At 37.1% G+C, this 23,445-nt stretch overlaps 4 protein-coding genes across 4 annotated transcripts; 1 reads left to right on the top strand and 3 right to left on the bottom strand.

Moving 5' to 3' along the window:
- The first annotated feature begins 10,562 nt into the window (after positions 1 to 10,562).
- LOC106179506 (galactosylceramide sulfotransferase-like) lies at positions 10,563 to 12,477 on the top strand. The gene is made up of 2 exons (XM_087014505.1): positions 10,563 to 10,813; positions 10,971 to 12,477. Exons 1-2 carry the CDS (start codon positions 10,672 to 10,674, stop codon positions 11,966 to 11,968), a joined length of 1,140 nt encoding a protein of 379 aa, XP_086870631.1. The 5' UTR covers positions 10,563 to 10,671; the 3' UTR covers positions 11,969 to 12,477.
- A 116-nt stretch (positions 12,478 to 12,593) lies between these two features.
- On the bottom strand, positions 12,594 to 14,520 carry LOC106179505 (uncharacterized). Its single transcript, XM_013563164.2, has 4 exons — positions 14,407 to 14,520; positions 13,917 to 14,099; positions 13,563 to 13,722; positions 12,594 to 13,346 (listed from the first exon to the last, which is right to left on the bottom strand). Exons 2-4 carry the CDS (start codon positions 14,084 to 14,086, stop codon positions 13,011 to 13,013), a joined length of 666 nt encoding a protein of 221 aa, XP_013418618.2. The 5' UTR covers positions 14,087 to 14,099; positions 14,407 to 14,520; the 3' UTR covers positions 12,594 to 13,010.
- Positions 14,521 to 15,640: 1,120 nt separating this feature from the next.
- LOC147761144 (uncharacterized) lies at positions 15,641 to 16,410 on the bottom strand. Its single transcript, XM_087014689.1, has 2 exons — positions 16,324 to 16,410; positions 15,641 to 16,013 (listed from the first exon to the last, which is right to left on the bottom strand). The coding sequence occupies exons 1-2, from the start codon at positions 16,406 to 16,408 to the stop codon at positions 15,712 to 15,714; spliced, it is 387 nt and encodes a 128-aa protein (XP_086870815.1). The 5' UTR covers positions 16,409 to 16,410; the 3' UTR covers positions 15,641 to 15,711.
- A 4,338-nt stretch (positions 16,411 to 20,748) lies between these two features.
- On the bottom strand, positions 20,749 to 22,007 carry LOC106179504 (uncharacterized). Its single transcript, XM_013563163.2, has 2 exons — positions 21,669 to 22,007; positions 20,749 to 21,240 (listed from the first exon to the last, which is right to left on the bottom strand). The coding sequence occupies exons 1-2, from the start codon at positions 21,871 to 21,873 to the stop codon at positions 20,939 to 20,941; spliced, it is 507 nt and encodes a 168-aa protein (XP_013418617.2). The 5' UTR covers positions 21,874 to 22,007; the 3' UTR covers positions 20,749 to 20,938.
- Between the last annotated feature and the right edge of the window lie 1,438 nt (positions 22,008 to 23,445).

The following is a 23,445-nucleotide window of genomic DNA, read 5'->3' as shown; positions in this document are numbered from 1 at the left end:
TCGTCCTTGTTTTATTGTTAACGTTATCTTGTAACATTGTACCAGCACAGAGAGAGAGAGAGAGAGAGAGAGAGAGAGAGAGAGAGAAACTCTGTACTAATACGAAAAAAAAAAAAAGAATTTGAACAATGGAATATTTGAAGATGAAAGAAAAATGAAATATTGAACTTAGGGCCTTGAAAGATTCCCATCGACCCCGTGGATGATTCTGTAAGATGTATTAATCACATTTCAGGATAGCTATGCATAAAATAATAACTTGCCCGTCTTTATACAAATTCGTATTTGAAAGTAGTATATCAATAATAATAATAATAATAATAATAATAATAATAATAATAATAAATTGAATAAATTAAAAGACAAAATATGCTAGAGCGGTCAAAACTTCCCGCAGAGAACCGTGATATCACTTTATCCTCGACTTTGATGAAACATGTCTCCGCCATTTGGGGCACACCATTGTCATACGTTTAGATGACTTCTGTTCCGTGCTTTATCCTGCGATTTGTTCTAACCAGGCCTCTTCTGAAATAAAAAAGGGTTTAGGGTATTTAGGAGACCGGCCTTCTCCCTGCAATTTGGTTCTTATGCAAGTTTAGATTTATAAGCTAATCACCACAATAAATAAATAAATAAATAAATAAATAAATAAATAAATAGATGGACAAATAAATAAATAAATAAATAAATAAATAAATAAATAAATAAATAAATAACGATAACCAGTAATTAAACAGCGCTCATCGTTGAGAATTCTTATTGTTACACAAAGACACTGCCATAACAACGACAAAGATCAAACTGGTCATTCCTTCAATCAACCCTATAACGGTAACTCTGGGCTGGGTGGTCATCTTGGCTACAGTACGGTTGAGCTGCTGGGATTCAGATTGCAGTTGAGGCATACGGTAAATACGCCTGCTAGGAAGAAGCACAGAGTTGATATCCCAAGTACACCTTACATATTTACTGATGTTCTTTATATTTTTGCTGATGTCCCAATGACTATAAAAGGTGACTGGGTTAACCATGTGGTTAACAACTAACCATCACGCCAAATTTGAAACGTGCCGTCCAGATATATTACAGGACATTGGTATGATTTGAGCTCAAAAACAGTGAAGGTGGGCGACACAAATGGCAACATTGATAGTTGGGACAGGAAGAGAACAACCGGTGTGGCAGGAGTACACGTCTTAGTAACGCAAGTCCGCCCGAACACTAAGTCCTGGGAATGCAAATAATAGGGCATGCATTGCTAGGAATGGAAGTCCTAGGACATACGTCACTAGGATTCAATGTCCGTAGGACAAAGGCTCCCAAGTAATGTAAGTCCTACGTGTAGTAATGCACGTCCTAATGGGACGTACGTTCCTGACATTTTAGTAACGCATGTCCTATATAATTTACACCAAGAAATGACATGAATAAATAGATATAGAGACATACTAGTTTTAAAGATATAATTAACGTTTTCTTTATTCAATTTATATAACATTTTATCTTTATATTTTACATTGTTTTCCGATAGGCAGTTTATATGCATATTAATGAAAAGACAAAAACAATTTATTTATTTTATGTGTATTCTTCATCTACAGTAGTAAACGCAAATTTTGACGTGTAAGCGCATATTTTTGGCGTACTCCTCCCTCAATGCACAATATGTATGAGCCTGGTTTGCCCGATATTTTTTTAACAAAATAATTCACCATCCAAAGGCATCCCTTATTTTCATCCTGTGAGGTATATGTACAGTGTATATTATTTCATGTCCTTTTCTACTGGGGTGTACCTTTTGTGTTTTGTGTCGAAATTCTTATTTTCTCTCCCTCTCTCTCTTTTTCAAAGGCTTATTCTTAAGAGAAAAATCACTTTACACAAAACGCGGGATCTCCGTTCTTAGATTTATTTTTCGGTTTACACTCGCTGAAATTGAAAAATAACCTCAAACTCGATGGAAATTTGCTTTTGGAAAGTATGGGCTGAGATTAAGACAAATCATGACAGTTTAGAAATTGAAAATTGCAATATATGTATATAATGTTCTGTAATAACCCTTTGCAATTTTGGTGCTTTGACACTTAAAAGACAAAACAAAACAAAAAAAAAAAGGGTAAATGTAATGAGCACGGAATTTCGAACACATATTAGACATTAAAAACACCATTAAAAATTTTGCTACAAGTAATAAATAGGAGTAAGGGGGGGGGGCGGGTATGGTCAAGTTAAAGGTAGGTCTCGAACCTATAGATGCAATAGAACGATTAATGATATCTTACCTTGTGGTCTTGCACGCTAACCACTACACAGACGAGCTGAAGTTGCAAACCTCTCATTTTTTGTCTGATATATGGCTCACCAGAAGGATTTCATATACATTTATAGTTTTATCATTTAACAGTATTATTGCCTAAGGATAGGACTTTCAAATGGCCGGACTTTTATTACTGTCATAGGTGTAACAGGAATAAATCTCTAAATGGGACCACTGCAGATTGTCAATAGATGAACGGAAAAGTTTACCAATTCTGGTAAATAACTACTGAATGCATTCTCAGAAAGATCGACGGGAGCAGTAATATAAATGTTGCTGTCTACAATCCAATAACTCGAAACGCAAACATCTTTAAAGTTCACCTATATTGTTCACGCAATACGTAATGATGTAATGCAGCACATAAAAGAAGTTGTAGTGGGAGTGATATCGGTAGTGATAGTGAAATCGGTAGTGGTGAAACTAAACAAACAGAAAAAAAAAATAAATAAATAAATACATTGCAATAATGAAATAACGAATCTCTAAAAAAAATGAAATACAATAAATGTACATACAGATGCAAATAAAGAATGGAGAGCGAGCGAGAGAAAGCAACACTTACACATAAAAAACTGCAATACAAATAAACTATGAAACTTAAATATCATATAGCTATAGTATCTAATACTCACACAACATTCGGCAACTTTTAAGCATACATGTACAGCAACGTGACGGCCAGGAAAAACAGAATCGTCTAAAAGGATAATGTACATGTCAACTAAATATCGATATAAAAAAAGATGACTTTAATACCAATACCACCTGACTTAATTAAATACAAGTAGGTGATGACGGTTTACCAAAATCTATTCATATCGAAATAAATCAACAACAGGCCTACCCAACTACCAGACTCGGCACCTAAGGGTCCTGAATTAACCGGTATATCGGACCACACTACCCGTTTTCAAGGTGTGTGTCAGATCGCATTTCGGAGTATCAGCCAGAACACCGACAGGATGAGCCCTGGCATGCTCGGCTGTCACCTTGATTGGATAGTAAACAATTGTCGTAAAATCGCTATATGATTTTAAACCGGGTGCATAAATTTGAAAGCCACCTAGATGAACCTTTGACTGCCACATTAATCTAATACAATGCAAAAAAAGCCCTATCAAAAGTGGTTAAAACATTCAAACCGAATGTCGTAAAGTCCACATATATCCCCATAGAGACAATAAAATAGAGTACTCTAAAGTAAGAGTACAGTTTAAGGTTGTTCAGCCGAGCGTGGATGAGCCCGCAGTCGTGCTACAAATTTGTTCTGGGGTATGATACTCCGAAATGCAATCTGACACACACCTTGAAAACGGGTAGCGTGGTCCGATATACCGGTTAATTCAGGATCCTTAGGTGCCAAGTCTGGTAGTTGGGAAGGCCTGAACAACTAAATGCACATATCCAAAGCGTTCTACGTAGCTTACCTTATTACATTCTGAGAAGAACAACCTGACCGCACCCAGATCAGGTATGCACCCGCTTTTATTGTTCACCTACAATAAGCACAAGGTCACCAACGGACATATCTTTGCATAATTCAGTCGATTTATCAAGCCTTTGTAGTTCTGGTAAATACAATTTTGGCCACTTTAACCATAATTAATTTGCAAGGTTTTGGACATGTCACCATCGCTTGCGAAACATATCTCTATCACAAGATTTACCTGGCGGCTAATTGATAACTTCCTTGAGCAAAAGCAGATGCTTGGGTGTCAGAGGTAAGGGATCGTTTGGATCATCACTGAGTTTTGTGAGTCGCCTACTATTAATGATAGACTCAACTTCAGCAAAGACAGTTTCTAAGATTTCGTCTGACGGGACACAACAACAAACCTTCCATAACTCGTCGTGCACAACAAATTATGCGTTCCCACACTCCACCCATCTGAGGCTCGGGGGGGGGGGGGGGGGTTAATGTCCAATCTATATTTTTGCTCAAAGCGTATACATGAATTACACTTTGAGACAATTCCTGCAACCCACTTTGTAGTTCAGCCTTTGCCCCAACAAAATTAGGACCGTTGTCTGAGTAAACTTTTTCAGGACACCCTCTTTTAGAAATTATTGGACTGAGATTGAGTCATGCACGAGTAGGTCATGGTTTTATAAGTGGGTTTTCTACCACTACTCGAAACATAAACAGGTTTGTCTCCATAAACTGGGTCATTAGCATTGGCTGCCATAATCTTACTAAATATTACAAATCCACTAAACCAAGGGTATCTGCCGCTCTCAGATTTCCAAAGCTTTATGAAGCCATTTCTCAGCAATTTTGGATTTAAACCTCTTCATAATTTCCAAAATGAACTTTTGATTGTCAACTTCTAAAATCATGCCGGACCCCAGAGATGTTGTTTTCACTTTGACAAAAACTACTCACATATTCATAAACCGTGACATTGTGTTAGATATGACAGCATGATTGATTTGTCGATGTCGACAACATTTAACCGTTACCACTTTTCGTCATAAAATCTTGTTCAGGGATGACGTTACGCCCCATACCGATTGCTATCTCGCCTCAAAAAAAAGAGTGGTTAAATTGAGGATTAAACCTTTGAATTGCCTTTGGTTATACATTGCAACGAAAAAAATATAAACGCCCATAATGTATATTTTCGAGGGCTTTTTTCATTGTTTTAAATCAGCACAAAGCTAGATGCATTATTGGATGATAAGATGCAGGGAGAATTGTTCAGTAATCGGATAATAATTAAGGGTTACAATAACCATAATGGATTTCTCCAAAAGACCTCAGCAACGAAGTCCAAAGACCTCAAAACATCATATAAATAATTTTGGAACCTTTGGTTTCTAATGATATTCTCAGTAGATAAAATGAACGGTGTCAATGAAACAGAAATGAATAATGCAGTATAATTACCGTTTACTGACACAGTTAAAAGCCCCCATCAGGATGAATAAATAAATATGAATATGGACAAACGCATTTGTCGGTGTAGACAACGACTCAGCATGCGTTTAGACTAATTGTAGTAGCTTAGATAAACCGAGAGCAACGGAAGGATTGTTGATGATGTGATTAAATGCACTTGTACTACGTCAGTTGATCTTGACCATGTCGACCAGAAAAATTTTAGTCGCTGTGGTGCCGTGTTTTCTGTGCATTGCGGTCTACTTGTTATTTCCACGTTTTATGATTGATCCTGTATTGACTCCTGACCCATTGTCACCACCTCCACACCGAAGTGATCTTAAAGGTAGGGCGACTTTTCACCTAGTGCATGAATGATTTTAACAAACATCAGTCTGATGCACCAAGAGTTTCTACATTATACGTTTCAATTCGTCACTGATTCTTTAAAGAGGCTCTTCTTTTCCTAATTAAAAATAATAATAATTATTATTATTATTTTGCTTGCAGGAGAAATTAGGAACATTCAGAATTTACTGTCGCAGTCTGCCTACAACGTATCTCCCGTAAAATGCCTCCCAAAAGGACAATGCCAGCCCACCCGACATATTATGTTTCTAAAAGTGCATAAATGCGGTTCATCTACCATGACTAAGATATTACAACAGGCTACCCGTAAATATAAATTAAGACCTCTGCATCCTAAAAGCAACTCATTTTTTTACCCATGGACATCTAGAAAGCATATGATCCGGAGGAAAATAACCGTGAACGACGCCAACTATAACCCAAATATAACGTATGATATCATTTTCAAACATATGGTTTTTGACTCAAAAGTAATAGAAAGCATGATGCCAAATGATACGTTTTATATCGGTATAGTTCGGGAGCCATTTTCCCAGTTTAAAAGCGCCTTCAGTTATTATCACATTGCAGAGATATTCAATATGAAAAACTCCACGAACCCTATCGTGGAATTTATGGAAAATCCATACAAGTATTGGACCGACGACTATGTCACAAGTCACGTGGGCTTCTTGAGAAACGGCATGATGTATGAGTACGGATTCCCAGATGATAGAACTGATCTCAGGAACAACGACAGATTTATTGCTGAATACATCGGGTTTTTGGAACAGAAATTCGATTTTGTAATCGTCTTAGAAATGTTGGATGAAAGTTTGGTGCTACTACGCCGCTTGCTATGCTGGGGCATGGACGACATCTTGTATGCTGTAAGAAACAAACGGGAATATCAATACAAAAACGTGAACGATGAAATGACTTTGAAGAAACATGGGATGTGGAGCAAAGCTGACTATCAGTTATATAACCACTTCCTTACCAAGTTACGGAACACTGTTTTGTTGCAAGGGTCGGACTTTTATCGTGAGGTGTCGCTCTTCCGTCAAGCAATCGCGGTGCTCAGCAAATGTAAGCTTGAGCATTTTAAGGATTGCAAAAAAGAACTCAGCAATAAAGTATCGGGCATATATTCCCATTGTTAAAGCAAGTGATGGGCAACGAAGGTCTCAAAAAATCATGGAAATACATATATGAAAATGTCTGTGTGGCGGTGTAGTGGTTAATGACTGTGGCTAATACAGAAATGAACTGAATAATGTATAATTTTAAACTTTAGCAGATATGGATTGTTTTTTATAGTCACGCTAGGTGGGCTTGTAGTGATGAGAATTGGAATTGGTATAATATTGGACAATTTTAAAGTGTGCAGATATATTTTCATGAATTGTACTCACACTATTTGGGTTTGAATTGATGAAAGCTGCCTTATTTCTGTTATTTAAAGCTTGTTATTATAGTGCTTGTAATCAACTGGTGTCGTTAATATGAAACAGATGGAATGGCACTGTATGTAGCACCTGTGCGTAATCATCTTTCTTCAACAACACGAGAGTGCCTTTCCACAGAAATCTCTCTCAGATTTTCCAGATATTCATTCATATTTATGGCTGCATGTACAACCAGTGCCTTTAAAAATAACGACAGTATGCTGCCTATAGTAAGTGGCTATACGATCGCAAATGTAAAAATATACAGTTAAATAAAATGCCGATATTTGATTCAATGTGGCAAGTGACCCATAGAAAAAAATTTGAAGATTTTATACATCATTTCTTACATTCAATTGATAACTATGCATAATGTGCACTGTTCTAAATTGCATCTATTTTTTCTAGGGAGACGATTCGAATACATGGTGGTTGTTATTATCATTCGTCCCTGTTTTATTGTTAACGTTAGCTTGTAACATTGCCGTTACATGAATCCAGCATGCATGGGTATACAGTACATGTGCGATCTAAAGTATGATGGAACACTGCTATTCTATGTAAGTGCACCATGGCTTGCTGCATTGTCCAGACAGCACAATTAGCGAATTTGTTATCAGATATTGCTAAACAAAATGGGTGTAATATGGGCATGGAATGATAGGAAATCGACATGCTTGTACATTGCAACGAAAAAATATAAATTCTCATATTTTACATTTTTGATGGCTTTTTTTCATTTTTTTTTAAATCAGCGCAAATGTAGATGCAGTATTGAATAATAAGATGCAGGAAAAAGTTTCGGTATTTCAATGGTGATTAAGGGTTACAATAACCATAATGGATTTCTAAAGACCTCATAACAACATGTTAATAATTTTTGAACCTTTGGTTTTTAATGCTATTCTTAGAAGATAAAATGAACGGTGTCAATGCAGACAGAAATGAATAATGCAGTATAATTACCATTTACTGACAAAATAAAAAGCCTCCATCAGGATGCAGTATAAATATGAATGTGAACAAAAGCATGCATCGCTTTAGACGACGACACAGCATTCGTTTAGAGTAATTGTTGTAGCTTGCAGAATCCGACAGCAACAGAAGGATTGTTAATGATGTGATTAAATTTAGTTGTACTACGTCAGTTGATTTTGACCATGTCGACGAGAAAAATTTTAGTCGCTGTGGTGCCGTGTTTCCTGTGCATTGCGGTCTACTTGTTATTTCCACGTTTTATGAGAGGTCCTGTATTGACTCCTGACCCATTGTCGCCACCTCCACACCGAAGTGATCTTGAAGGTAGGACGACTTTTCACCTAGTGCATGAATGATTTTAAGAAGCATCAGTCTAAAGCTCCGAAAGTTACTAGATTATACGTGTCAATTCGTCACTGGTTCTTTAAAGAGGCTCTTCTTTTCCAAATAATAATAATAATAATAATAATAATAATAATTATTATTATTATGCTTGCAGGTGGAAGTAGGGACATTCTGTATTCACTGTCGCAGTCTGCCTACAACTTATCTCCTATAAAATGCCTCCCAAAAGGACAATGCCAGCCCACCCGTCATATTATGTTTCTAAAAGTTCATAAATGCGGTTCATCTACGGTGACTAAGATTTTACAACAGGCTACCCGTAAATATAAATTAAGACCTCTGCATCCTAAACACAACTCATTTTTTTACCCATGGACATCTAGAACGGATATGATCCGGAGGAAAATAACTGTGAACGACGCAAATTATAACCCGAATATAACGTATGATATAATTTTTAACCATATTTTTTTTACTCAAAGGTGATAGAAACCATGATGCCAAAAGATACGTTTTATATCGGAATAGTTCGGGAGCCATTTTCCCAGTTTAAAAGCGCCTTTAGCTATTATCACATTGCAGAGATATTCAATATGAAAAACTTCACGAACCCTATCGTGAAATTTATGGAAAATCCATACAAGTATTGGACCGACGACTATGTTACAAGTCACGTTGGGTTCTTGAGAAACGGCATGATGTATGAGTACGGATTCCCAGATGATAGAACTGATCTCAGGAACAACGACAGATTTATTGCTGAATACATCGGGTTCTTGGAACAGAAATTCGATTTTGTAATCGTCTTAGAAATGTTTGATGAAAGTTTGGTGTTACTACGCCGCTTGCTATGCTGGGACATGGACGACATCTTATATGCTGTAAGAAACAAACGGGAATATGAATACAAAAACGTGAACGATGAAATTACTATGAAGAAACATGGGATGTGGAGCAAAGCTGACTATCAGTTATATAACCACTTCTTTGCCAAATTACGGAACACTGTTTTGTTGCAAGGGTCAGGCTTTTATCGTGAGGTGTCGCTCTTCCGTCAAGCAATCGCGGCACTGAGCAAATGTAAGCTTGAGCATTTTAAGGATTGCAAAAAAGAACTCAGCAGTAAAGTATCGGGCATATATTCCCATTGTTAAAGCTTAAGCAAGTGATGGGCAACGAAGGTCTAAAAAAATCATGGAAATACATACAGTGTATATGAAAATGTGTGGCGGTCTAGTTGTTAATGACTGGGGTTACAATGAATGTGTATAATCATCTTTCTTCAACAACACGAGAGGGCCTTCCCACAGAAATCTCTCCCAGAAATTCTAAATATTCATTCATCCTTATGCCTGCATATACAACCAGTACCTTTAAGAATAACGACAGTATGCTGCCCGTTGTGAGACATTGTGGCTGTATGATCGCAAAAGTAAAAATATATATTTAAATAAAATGAAGATATTTGATTCAAGGCGGTAACTGATCCATACAGCAGACTTTGAAGATTTTATACATCATTTCTTACATTCAATTGATAACTATGCATGATGTGCACTGTTCTAAATTGCATGTGTTTTTTCGAGAAAGGCGATTCGAATACAAGGTGGTTGTTATTATCATTCGTCCCTGTTTTATTTTTAACGTTAGCTTGTAACACTGTCGTTACATGAATTCAGCATGCATGGGTATACAGTACATGTGCGATCTAAAGTATGATGGAACACTGCTATACTATGTAAGTGCACCATGGCTTGCTGCATTGTCCAGACAGCACAATTAGCGAATTTGTTATCTACGCCTTATCAGTTATTGGGAGCAAAATGGGTGTGATATGGGCATGGAATGATAGAAAATCGACATGCTTGTACATTGCAACGAAAAAAATATAAACGCTCATATTTTACATTTTTGAGGGCTTTTTTTCATTTTTTTTTAAATCATCGCAAATGTAGATGCATTATTGATAAATAAGATGCAGGAAAAAAAAATTCGATATTTGGATGGTGATTAAGGGTAACGATAACTATAATGAATTTCTAAAGACCTCAAAACAGCATGTAAATAATTTTGGAACCTTTGATTTCTAATGCTATTCTCAGTAGATAAAATGAATGGTGTCAATGCAAACAGAAATAAATAATGCAGTATAATTACCATTTACTGACAAAATAAAAAGACTCCATCAGGATGCAGTATAAATATGAATATGAACAAACGCATGCATCGCTTTAGACGACGACACAGCATTCGTTTAGAGTAATTGTTGTAGCTTGCACAATCCGACAGCAACGGAGGGATTATTAATGATGTGATTAAATTTACTTGTACTACGTCAGTTGATCTTGACCATGTCGACAAGAAAAAATTTAGTCGCTTTGGTGCCTTGTTTCCTGTGCATTGCGATCTACTTGTTATTTTCACGTCTTATGAGAAGTCCTATATTGACTCCTGACCCATTGTCACCACCTCCACACCGAAGTGATATTAAAGGTAGGACGACTTTTCACCTTGTGTATGAATAACAAGCATCAGTCTAATGCACCGAAAGATAAAAAATAATACGTATCAATTCGTCACTGATTCTTTAAAGATGCTCTTCCTTTCCTAATAATAATAATAATAATATTAATAATAATAATGCTTGCAGGTGGAATTAGGAACATTCAGCATTCCCTGTCGCAGTCTGCCTACAACGTATCTCCCATAAAATGCCTCCCAAAAGGACAATGCCAGCCTACCCGACATATTATGTTTCTAAAAGTGCATAAATGCGGTTCATCTACCGTGGCTAAGATTTTACAACAGGCTACCCGTAAATATACATTAAGACCTCTGCATCCTAAAGGCAAATTTTTTCACCCATGGACATCTAGAAAGGATATGATCCGGAGGAAAATAACTGAAAGCGACGCCAACTATAACCCAAATATAACGTATGATATCATTTTCAAACATATGTTTTTTGACTCAAAAGTAATAGAAAGCATGATGCCAAATGATACGTTTTATATCGGAATAGTTCGCGAACCATTTTCCCAGTTTCAAAGCGCCTTCAATTTTTTTCGTATTGCGGAGATATTCAATATGGAAAACTTCACGAACCCTATCGTGGAATTTATGGAAAATCCATACAGGTATTGGACCGACGACTATGTCACAAACCATATAGGCTTCTTGAGAAACGGCATGATGTATGTGTACGGGTTCCCAGATGATAGAACTGATCTCAGGAACAACGACAGATTTATTGCTGAGTACATCAGTTTCTTGGAACAGAAATTCGATTTTGTAATCGTCTTAGAAATGTTTGATGAAAGTTTGGTGTTACTACGCCGTTTGCTATGCTGGGACATGGACGACATCTTATATGCTGTAAGAAATAAACGGGAATATGAATACAAAAACGTGAACGATGAAATGACATTGAAGAAACATGGGATGTGGAGCAAAGCTGACTATCAGTTATATAACCACTTCCTTACCAAGTTACGAAACACTGTTTTGTTACAAGGGTCAGACTTTGATCGTGAGGTGTCGCTCTTCCGTCGAGCAATCGCGGTGCTCAGCAAATGTAAGCTTGAGCATTTTAAGGATTGCAAAAGAGAACTCAGCAATCAAGTATCGGGCATATATTCCCATTGTTAAAGCTTCAGCAAGTGATGGGCAACGAAGGTCTCGAAAAATCATGGAAATACATAAATAGGAAATTGTGTGGGGTCTAGGTGTTATTGACTGGAGTTAAGATGATATTAGATAATTTGAAACTGTGCAGACATATTTTCATAAATTATTTTATCACTCACGCTATTTAGGTTTTAACTGATGAGGGCTGTTCTGTTATTCAAGATTATTATCATAGTGCTTGCATTCAACTGGTGTTGTTAAACCTATGAAATAGACGGAATTCGACTGTATAGCATATGTGAATAATCATCTTTCTTCAACAACACGAGAGGGCCTTCCCACAGAAATTTCTCCCAGAAATTCTAAATATTCATTCATCCTTATGCCTGCATGTACAACCAGTGCCTTTAAAATAACGACACTATGCTGCTTGCAGTAAGACATGTACATCGTGGCATTCGCAAATGTAAAATATATACAGTATAGTTAAATAAGATGCAGATAATTGATTCAATGTGGCAACTGATCCATAAAGCAGACTTTGAAGTTTTTTATTATTTCTCACATCTAATTAACGACTGTGCATACTGGACGAGTGTTCTAAATTGCATCTTTTTTTCCCGAGAAGAACGATTCGAATACTTGGTTGTTATTAATATCATTCGTCCCTGTTTTATTGTTAAAATTAGCTTGTAACATTGTCGTTATATGAATTCAGCATGCATGTATACACAGTACATGTGCGATCTTAAGTATGATGCACCAACTTCATATGTACGTTCTGTGTATCATTGTGTACTAGCTTTCAAATCAAGTTAAGTACAGTTTATACTTTACTTTCTTGTTTTGTGGATCCACAGATACATTAAAGCAAACAAGCTACACACAGCTATGGTAATTACAAAAGCAAACTGCATTACAATATAACACAAAGCATGTTATTCACCATGATTGCAAATGCAATTCTGTTTTAACATGAGCGTATGTAATGTATAAACATTCCAAACGGACACTCACAGGGTATTACATTTTTTCATTTGGCCAGCATTTGTTCCTCATTATCTCAGAAAAGCGTTGGGTTATTGGCCGCGGCGTGCTGGCGATTCTGCTCTTCCCGTTCCACAAGTCTCTGTTTCAGTCTCTCTGGTTTATATATTGCATAATCAAGGTCGTGGAGGTCACGTTGAAGGTCAGCCTCGATCTGGTCGAGGGCGAGCTCCACGGTGTTCCTCTTCGAGGCGACGTCATCTTCCGTTTGTGGCGCCGACGGTGATGGCCTTAATTGCTCGACGTTCATTGCATAGTTTAACGCGATATTGCTCGGGGAGGGATTCAAATGTGAAGGTGACATCCAACTCCCGGGACAATTGGGGTCAGCATATTCTCCAGACGCGGAAGACTGAAGACAAAAAGAGATTGGTTAAACAATTTATCAACTTTGGGCCTTGAAAGATTGCCCTCGACCTCTTGGATTATTCTGTAAGTTTTATTAATCACATTACAGGATAGCTATGCATAAAGATAATAACTTCTCCGTCTATAATAATTCGTGTTGTAATAATAAATAAATAAATAAATAAATAAATAAATAAATAAGTGAAATATAAAGCCATACTATGCTAGAGCAGTCAAAACTTCCCGCAGAGAACCGTGATACCACTTTATCGTTGACTTCGATGAAACTTGTCTCCGCCATTTGGGGCACACCATTGTCATACGTGTAGATGCCCTCTGTTTCGTGCTTTATCCTACGGTTTGTTCTTACCATGCCTCTTCTGAAAAAGAAAAAGGGTAAAAATATCTAGGAGACCGAAACTCCTCTGCCTTACCCCTTTGGTTCTAATGCAAGTTTAGATTTATAAGAAGATAATTATCACAATAAATAAATAAATAAATAAATAAATAAATAAGTGATTAAAATATATATAAACAACATCTACTCTCTACTCTCTAATTAAATAGCGCTCACCGTTGAGAATTCTTACTGTAACACAAAGACACTGTCATGACAACGACAAAGATCAGGCCGGTCATTCCTGCAATCAGCCCTATAACGGTAACATCAGTGCTGGTATAAACTCTGGGCTGGGTAGTCATCTTGGCTACAGTACGGTTGGATTCAGATTGCAGTTGAGGCATACGGTAAATACGCCTGCTAGGAAGAAGTATAGAGTTAATATCTAAAATACACCTTACATATTTATTTATATTATTAATGTTTTTACTGATGTCCCACTGCCTATAAAAGGTGGCTGGGTTTACCATGTGGTTTACAACTGACCATCACGCCAAGTTTGAAACGTGCCATCCAGAGAAGATATTTTTCAGGCCACTGATATGATCTGAGTTAAAAAATGAAGGTTAATTCGGACAAGTAATGGGTGACACAAATGACAACATTGACAGTTTGGACAAGAAGAGAATAAGCGGCTACATTGCCAAAAATTACTAAAACTTACCTTATGTAACAATGACATTTATGGAACAGGAAGTGAGAGATTTCGTTCTGTCGCGGCACTCACAGCAGATCGTTGGAACACTGCTATACTATGTAAGTGTACCATGGCCTGATGCATTGTCCAGATAGCGCAATTAGCGAATTTGTTATCTACGCTTTATCAGATATTGGGAACAAAATGGGTGTGATATGGGCATGGAATGATAGCAAATCGACAGTATTGATATTATGCCACGCGTTCGTATTATAGGGTCATATAGTGAACTTACATGTAATTAAGTCACCAAATTATGCTAAATGACCATTAAGGTACCAAAAATGTCAATTATACATATATTCTATCAAGTTTGTGTAAAGCTTTAACCCATATGCGAAGATTACTTATTAAAAACGAAGAAATATCTATTTTGGGAAGAAAAGGCCTGCTTATATTCCAGATACAATCGTTTTTGTAGTATCCATTCGTGGTCTAAAGATTAGAAACTTAGTTAACTTAAAAAGCTAATAAGTTAATAAGCTTATTTAGATTGATTAATGAAACAATTATGAACAAAGAGTTTCGTCTCTGACGTTAATTATTTATATAATTGTTTTATTAATATGGTCCGTTTGTGTTGGAGTTTGATAACGGGTAAGAACGGTGGACAAAAATTGGTGAACGGCGTTTTGTGAAAGTTACGTTTTAAAAGTTAAAATAGCTCTGGCCAGATTTACATTTTCACCGCGAATAAACGGATTTTTTCGTGATCAATTCTTTTTGAATTTCGGACTGCGTGTCTTTAGAGTTTATCTCGTCAAATCGTCAAATGAAAATCAAGGGATTGTGAAGAAAGCAGTACGCGTGGTAGGTGGTTATGTCATTTAGAGGTATTCAGAGTGTTTATTTAAGTGGATTTAGTTTGGTTGAAATGGACGCCATCTCAAATTGTCAACGTAAAGGGTTTTAAGCAATTCCAGTGGATAATTAAAGATTCTCGGCAAGGGGGACTGGAACTGTTATATTTTACCGATAATAAAATAAAATGAAATAAGTGAAACTAATTTGCGCAAAATATCGATAGATAATTATATAGAAAACGTATTCAAGCTAGCTAAAACAACTTTTGCAAAGGTTTAGTGTTCAGTAGCGCATAGCAGTAAGAGCTGTATTATTATTTTGTTAAATAAACAGGCGACAAAGTATAAGCAGCAAAACAGAACAAATATTATATAACATATTTATAATATATTTTGTGAACACTGCAATCTCAACAAAATGATTCACAGGGAATCTACCCGTAAGTCAACAAAATGCGCAACACGTTGTTTAACAGATGTTGATGTTGCCGAGACTGGTGGCACCGGAGTGGCACTGGTTCTCCAGAGACTTGAGGGCGTTGGCGACGAAAGACTGGTCCAACAACACACCGCAGGCCAACTTGGCTGGGGTAGAGAACCAACCACCGATGAAAGAGACCACCTTGTCGCAAAGGAAGTCCTTGCTGAGACCCGTGCTGCAGCCGGCGTTCAAGATGTCGGCACCGTAGTTGGAGAGAACACTTTCCAGAGCGTTGCACACGGTATCGGTGATGCCTCTCTTGAATTCCTCATCCTCCATCAGGGTGCGGACTAAAACAAGTTAAATGATAAAACGATAAATAAGTGTTCGTGCACATATTACAACTTCATTTTTTTTAACATATTTCAATTTTGGGGTTACATGTCTTTGGCAGAAGTTTGGCTTTATTAAATATCACACACCTATCACGCGCCATTTTAAATTGAGGTGTCCACCTTCAAAGTAATTGTATCTTAACTTTTATTTTTGATAGGTTATATCACGATTTGTCGTAAACCTTACGGAAAGGAATTCAATATTTCATTGTACGATTAATCCGTTCAATAGATAGAAATATCTATCCTTATTTGGACGACTTACTCATTCTCTCGCGAGCGTCCAGAGCTTTGGCGTTGGCCATGGACATGACCACGCAGACAACGGCGGCAACGATCAAGAATTTCATGATGAACTGGAACCAAAGATAAACATTTTAGATATCGCAACACTCTTTCTTGTCAAATGGATTTAGGATTATTACCATATTTAAAGAAGAAGAAGAAGAAGAAAAAAAAGAAAAAATGCCATTCGTTCGAGCACTTAAAAAAATAGAGAAATTGCCAGTTGATAATAAATATATTGATACATATTCAAGTGAGCTGAGGCGAGACCTAGCTGAATAGCTTGCTTTTTTATGATAAAGATGCAATCTTTCAAAGCCACGTACTAATAAAAGACAGCTAAAGCAGATATCTAGAAACAGGGCCTTTGGCTGCGAGCACTGCGCGTTCACAATTACTAGAGAATACCTTAACCTTAAACCTTTAAACTTTTAAACTCTTTGAGTGAATGGACACACTTACCTTGAGTTGGGACTCGATGTAAGATCAAGGTGATGCCTAAATCAGCCTCTTGGCTGCTTTTATACCAGACCTGACCAGAGCATCGTGTCAAACAATCACTCCCGAACACGTTGAGTTACGACACATAAACCCACTTTGGGCCCAGGATAAATGGATTTTACATAATAATTTTGACTTATTCAGAGACGGTAGAATTAAGTAATAGCGTGTAATAATCGTGCCCTATGGCTTGGTATTCTCTCGGGATCAAAGTGTTAAAACATTTGCTAGTGTAAACTGCTTAAATTATAATCTCGCTACTGCTGAATAACGTGGAAAATAAATACTAATAATAAAATGAGCTACTATTTAAATTCTCAGTTTCACTCATTCCTGTAACATTAAGCATTGTGCTCCAATACTGTACTGTTTATGAACCTGCATCTTGGATCTAATCTAATTCTTCCACAGTATACATGTGCACCTTTACATGTTTCTAATTGCTGTTTGTTTTTTTTTATGCCGACGATTGTTAATTTGACAACTTCCCTGTTTGTTGGCCTTCGTGATGCCAACATATTATATAGTTGTTTTGCATGTTAGTAAATAAAATAGCAACTGAAACGCAAGACAGCTGTGATAGAACACATGTGACAGGCACAGTAACACCTTTGACCTTGGTCAGTAAGCGGTTTATTTCCCGCTGACCAGGTGTCCTCGTACCCTAAACAGTACCTCGTGTTGACCCAATTATTTTACGTAATAGCACTGAAAATGACACGGGGACCTTTTTCTTAGAAAAAGTAAAGACATACCTAGTAAAGGCGAACAAAGTAAATGGTGCATATGCTAATATTAATTGATGTCAGGGGGGTAGTTAATAAAGCGCTGTGAAAGACCACGCAAGGTTACCTACATTTAATTATCTCCTTGTGAGTACATTCCGTGTGTTGTTTAGTGTATTCCCTTATTATTATCATATATATTATATATTATAATATTATAATTATGGTGTATTATTTTGAGTAGCTTAAACAGAATTATCTTTAAATATATGACAATTTAATAAATTCTGTGGGCAATCTGCTATTTTATCCATTTATAAATATACATAGGATGACAAATATATTGGTAGAAGTGAAGACGTATCAGAAACACTTCGCTCCCCGTTTTGAGAGAGTTTGTTGGAATACAGTAGCATTTTGTTACGTTTTTTAAAAAAGAATATTCAGAGAACATGTTTCTGTGTTCCCTTTTTAGCAGCGCTAGCATTTTAACCATTACTCTACACAGCGTACCGGTATGTTACGATAGCTAAGCAGTCACAACGTTCATCTTCTTTTGAAAAAAAAATTTGCCAAGAAGAATTTTGGTTTGATTCATATTCTATACTTATCGACTTACAGCAAACTGGATTGATCCTGTTATTGAACTTAGTAGAGCCATTTCGCATTATTATGTAAAATTCATTTATCCTGGACCCAGGGTGGTTTATGTGCCGTAACTCGGCGTGTTCAGGAGTGATTGTTTGACACGAGGCTACGAAACAGTTCCTGTATAAAAGCAGACACGAGATTGCCTTCATCATCACCTTGATCTGGCATCGAGTCCCAACGCAAGGTAAGGGTGTTCATTTACTCAAAGAGGGGCAGTTTTAAGCTTAAGATATTCTCTGATAATTGTGAAACGCGCTGTGCTTGCAGTCAAAGGCTCCGTTTTTAGATATGTTGCTTTAGCTGTCGATATATAGTAGTAGGCCTACATGGCTGTGAAAGATTGGACCTTTATCATAAAATAGCAAGCTATTCAGCTCGGTCTCGCCGCAATGCACTTTAATATTTGTCAATATATTTATTATCAACTGGCAACTTTTCTATTGTTCTACGTACTTGACCGAGTGGCATGTTTTTCTCTTTTTCTTCTTTAAATTTGGTAATAAATTTCGACAAGAAAGAGCGTTGCAGTATCTGAAATGTTTATATTTGGTTCCAGTTCATCATGAAATTCTTGATCGCTGCCGCTGTTGTCTGCGTGGTCATGTCTATGGCCAACGCCAAAGCTCTGGACGCTCGCGAGAGAATGAGTAAGTTGTCCATATTAATTATTTTCATTTCTTGTACTGACTAAACGTAAAATGGAATATTGAATTCGTTTTCGTAAGGTATACGACAAATCTTGATATAACCTATCAAAATGGAAATTAAGATTCCATTACTTTGTAGGTAAACACCGCTCTTTAAAATGGAGTATGACCGGTGTGTCGTATTGAATTTAAGCCAAACTTCTGCCAAAGACATTTCACCCTTAAGATAACAACATGGAAATCTATAAAAGAATTTCAAGTTGATAATATGTGCATTGGACATTTATTCATCGTTTTATCATTTAACTTATTTCAGTCCGCACCCTGATGGAGGATGAGGAATTCAAGAGAGGCATCACCGACACCGTGTGCAACGCTCTGGAAAGTGTTCTCTCCAACTACGGTGCCGACATCTTGAACGCCGGCTGCAGCACAGGTCTCAGCAAGGACTTCCTTTGCGACAAGGTGGTCTCTTTCATCGGCGGTTGGTTCTCTACCCCAGCCAAGTTGGCCTGCGGTGTGTTGTTGGACCAGTCTTTCGTCGCCAACGCCCTCAAGTCTCTGGAGAACCAGTGCCACTCCGGTGCCACCAGTCTCGGCAACATCGACATCTGTTAAACAATGTGTTGAGCTTTTTGTTGATTTTGCAATTTTACGGGTAGATTCTATATGAAAACTTTAGATTATATTGTTTACATTTTAATAAACTTTTATTTATACAAAAAGTGTCGTGGTTTATAGTATTTGTGTAAGGCCTTTAATTTTTTTCTAATCGAAGTGTGCTTTATTTTTAAAAACATTTGCAAGTTCATTTGGACATTTTGCAATAAAATGAAATATATTTCTCGACAGATAACTACGGGTGAATTGTCGGAAAATAGCCAACAGGTCAGTTGTGGAAACTGGCTAAATGAGTTTGCACTTGATAAATATATATCTCCAGTAAGCTAGCTTGAAGTTTTTGGAAATGGTTGGATCTCTTAAAGGTCGTTACTTTATTCATACTGTAAAAAGTACATCTGGTTGACTTCATTTATTACTTGGACCAATATTATAATTGACACGCATGTCCGCAACCTTCTAATTACCGGACTTAGTTTGCAATCTCACCACTACGTGGCATAGCAATCGGCGATCCCTCTTAGCGCCGAAGTAGGTAAAACCCGAGCTGTCACCATAAGACATGTTCACAACCGGATCACCTTAATTTGGACCGTGACTCTTTTAGGTAGAACAACCGACCAAGATTTTTCCAGTGTAACCTGGTAATTTAGTGACATCTGCCAGTATCCAACTTAATTAGTCAGTTTGTGAACAAGCTTGTGGGTGGAAGACACCTGTTAAAGGGATGGTCAACCATCATGTCCATTGCGGATTATCACAATACCTCTCTTTATATCAAACCCTCCCTGTAATCAGACTTAAGAAGTCACGCGTAATCCAGGGATTGGGACCTGGGAAATCCAGTATAAATGCAGTAAATATAGTCTCTACCAGGCAACTGCTGGCTGCTGACGTCCTTTCCAAAATTCTGCACGAAAATCATCGCTGGAAACATTGCACGCGTGCACAAATTTAGCCAGAGAACTATATGTGAATAATTAATAGAATAAGTATCTTTCTGACGTGGTAGAAGTAAAATATGTGTACCACACGCGAGACGAGGGGTTTTGTTGTTAGATTGATGAATAAGCCTCTTATTAACCTGTGTGACTTTTCTTTTACTTTTGAAAATACCAGGTCTTCAGATTAATGTGCAAATATATGCTGGTATATAACTAATCATTTCGAATTTCATGCATATTGCACGTTACATCGTTATATTCATCATGCTAAAATCTTATATAACATAACAAAACAACTTTTATATGTGTTAAGATATTTAATTTGGTGTACATGTATCTGTACACAAGTAGAAGATCTTTATCCCAGAGAAATATGAAATATCTTCTACGTGCATTACAAAATTTTCTAGCACCGGTAGCAACATTCAGAACCATTCAAAATCTCAAAACAGGAATGTTTCAGAGAAAACAATGTCAGCACTTGAATGTTACCAAAATCAACAAATTTAACAAATGTCGACATTGTTAAGGGCGCCAGCTCCCGAGGCACACGTCTGCTTAAGGGCCGCGATGGCTGCCTGCATGAAAGACTGCCCCATCAGGACGTTGCAAGCTGACTCGGTGGCGAGGGTGAACCAACCGCCGATGGTGGACGCCACTTTCCCGCAGAGGAACTCCTTAGTGAGCCCAGCGCTGCACCCGACGCTGAGGATATCGGCGGCGTAGCTGTTGATGACGGTTTCCAGGCCACTGCAAACTGTGTCGGTGAAGCCTCTCTTGAATTCTTCGTCTTCCATCAGGGTGCGCACTGAAATTGAATGTAACTGGGTATCAAGCGGAATCACCCCAGGGCAGTGAATATACAATATGAAGAATTTTCAGAAGAAAAAAAAAAACATCTTAAATAAAGTCAATAAGAAAATTGCTTCAGATCTATTTTAATTATACTTCAGTTCCCAAATAAATTACTCAATTACTTAATTACCAAATTAATTAGTCAAAAGTCACAGAAAACGTTTCACATACATGCATATATGCGGAGAATCAATTGGCCCTAGAGGATCTTGCGATTAGAAATTGAATAAAGTAAATGAATGAAGTAAAAAGGAGAAAGGGAGCCCTTCACACAATACAGAAGTACACACAGAGACAACATTTTTTAAAATAGAAATATAATAAAATGAATAAAATAGATACTGCAGAAAGTTTAGAGTGGGTAACGAATAACAAACGTACTTATCCTCTCGTGGGCATCCACACTTTTGGCGTTGGCCCATGAAACGGCCACGCAGAGAACAAGGGCAGCAAGCAGGAATTTCATGATTTGCTGAAAGGAAAAGAAAAGCAAGATGTCAATTTTTTTAGCCCTTGCTGCTAACATTTTAAGCCTAATGCCCAATGCTTCGCTTATGATTTGTTGAAACTGTTGGAGTGCCAGCATTTAATGAATTAGACAATTCTCTTAACAGTGTGTTAGAAAAACATTAATATAATAAGTTCTGTTATTTCCGCAATATTGGCTAGAATAAAAAACAAAGTCTAAATACATTAAAATAATAATAATAAAAAACTTAGATTCAGACTGGAACCATTGTGAATGCTCTCTCTCTCTCTCTCTCTCCACAATACCTTAGCTTGGTTCATCAGAAAAAAATCAGGCAGAGATGCGGTGTAACAACTACAGTACAACTATAGATTTCAGACAACCGGAATTCTAAAAGCTCTCGTCTTGCCTTGTCAATTAATCTACCTTTAATTAAATCTGTGGTCTGATGGTGACACTTCTACTTTGATTTAACACGTGTCCGAACCAAACCCGATAAGTGTTTCGTCCACGTTTATACACGTAACAGTAATTTTAACGGACATGAGCCAACATTAATAACCTACGATGGAATAGCGGAAAAGCAGTGTCCATCGCCTTACATGGAATCAGCGCTGACCCCTTTCAGTTTTAATTTGGACTTTCTAGTATTGATTTCAATTAAAACAGCTTGAAGGAAACAAAATCAGAACCCAGTGCATGAAAACAACGACTGGCGCAGTATAATACTTAGACGGCTATAACTGGCGCAGTACGATACTTAGACGAGGATAACTGGCGAAGTACGAGACTTACCTTTCAAAGGCGTCAACAGGACAATGTCGGGGAGTGCTGGCGCCCGGCAGATTTTTATACTTGAAGACAAAGAAGATCGTGATGCGGCAACACTCCTTGACAAAGACGTACTTAGGCCACAAAATTCTATGCTGTTTATGAGCCGCTAGAAACGGCATTTCAGTAGAAAGTACATGGGAGTCCATCTACTGTGGCCGCGATTTCTTCGAATAGTGATCGCGGATGTAAGAAACGAAACAAAATTAGATGATGATTTTTTGAGGTTCCCAATTACATGAATGTGCTGAGTGCAGTGTAATCGACAAGTTTTCTCGGCGCATAAAATTTCTGTTTAAGATCCCGTGTAACGAGCAATAAGGACATATGGGTCGGTTATTTTTGGTAGTTCCTGTGACCAGTGGCTTAACCCCCTTTGACCTCAGCTGGGCCCAGTGGTCAACTTTCGCACAAGGTCCCAGCTTTGAAAGCAACAGCAGTGAAGTCTTATATGGGGTCTTTAGCCTCCATGCATAAATATAGTGTAAATGTGGTGTTTTGTTTATAGATAAATATATGTAGTGACGATAAACTTTAAAATCGAGTCAGAAATGCATTTTTATTCCAAGAACATTTCAATAATTCCTCGCTTAATTGTGCAAATACTACAGACCAAACATTGTAAAGTAATTTTACATAAAAAAACTAATAAATAAAAATAAATAAATAAAAATAATAAAAATAATAATAAACGAATATTTTCAACAAAATCTGCGATCTTTGTATGCTTGTATTTCACTTGATATAGTTTATTTACTTGAAAGTTATTCTATATCCCTCTGTTTTTTTAATGTGAAGTCTTACGTTGATCTCTGCCTAATTTTCTAGTTCCGTGTCCAGATATATTAATTCAAAGGA

The sequence above is a fragment of the Lingula anatina genome, chromosome 6, assembly GCF_051362555.1.
Source record: "Lingula anatina isolate TDL-2025a chromosome 6, LinAna3.0, whole genome shotgun sequence".
Lineage (NCBI taxonomy): Eukaryota > Metazoa > Brachiopoda > Lingulata > Lingulida > Lingulidae > Lingula > Lingula anatina.
The sequence above is the reverse complement of the archived record's forward strand: the minus strand, read 5'-3'. Positions and strand labels throughout refer to the sequence as shown.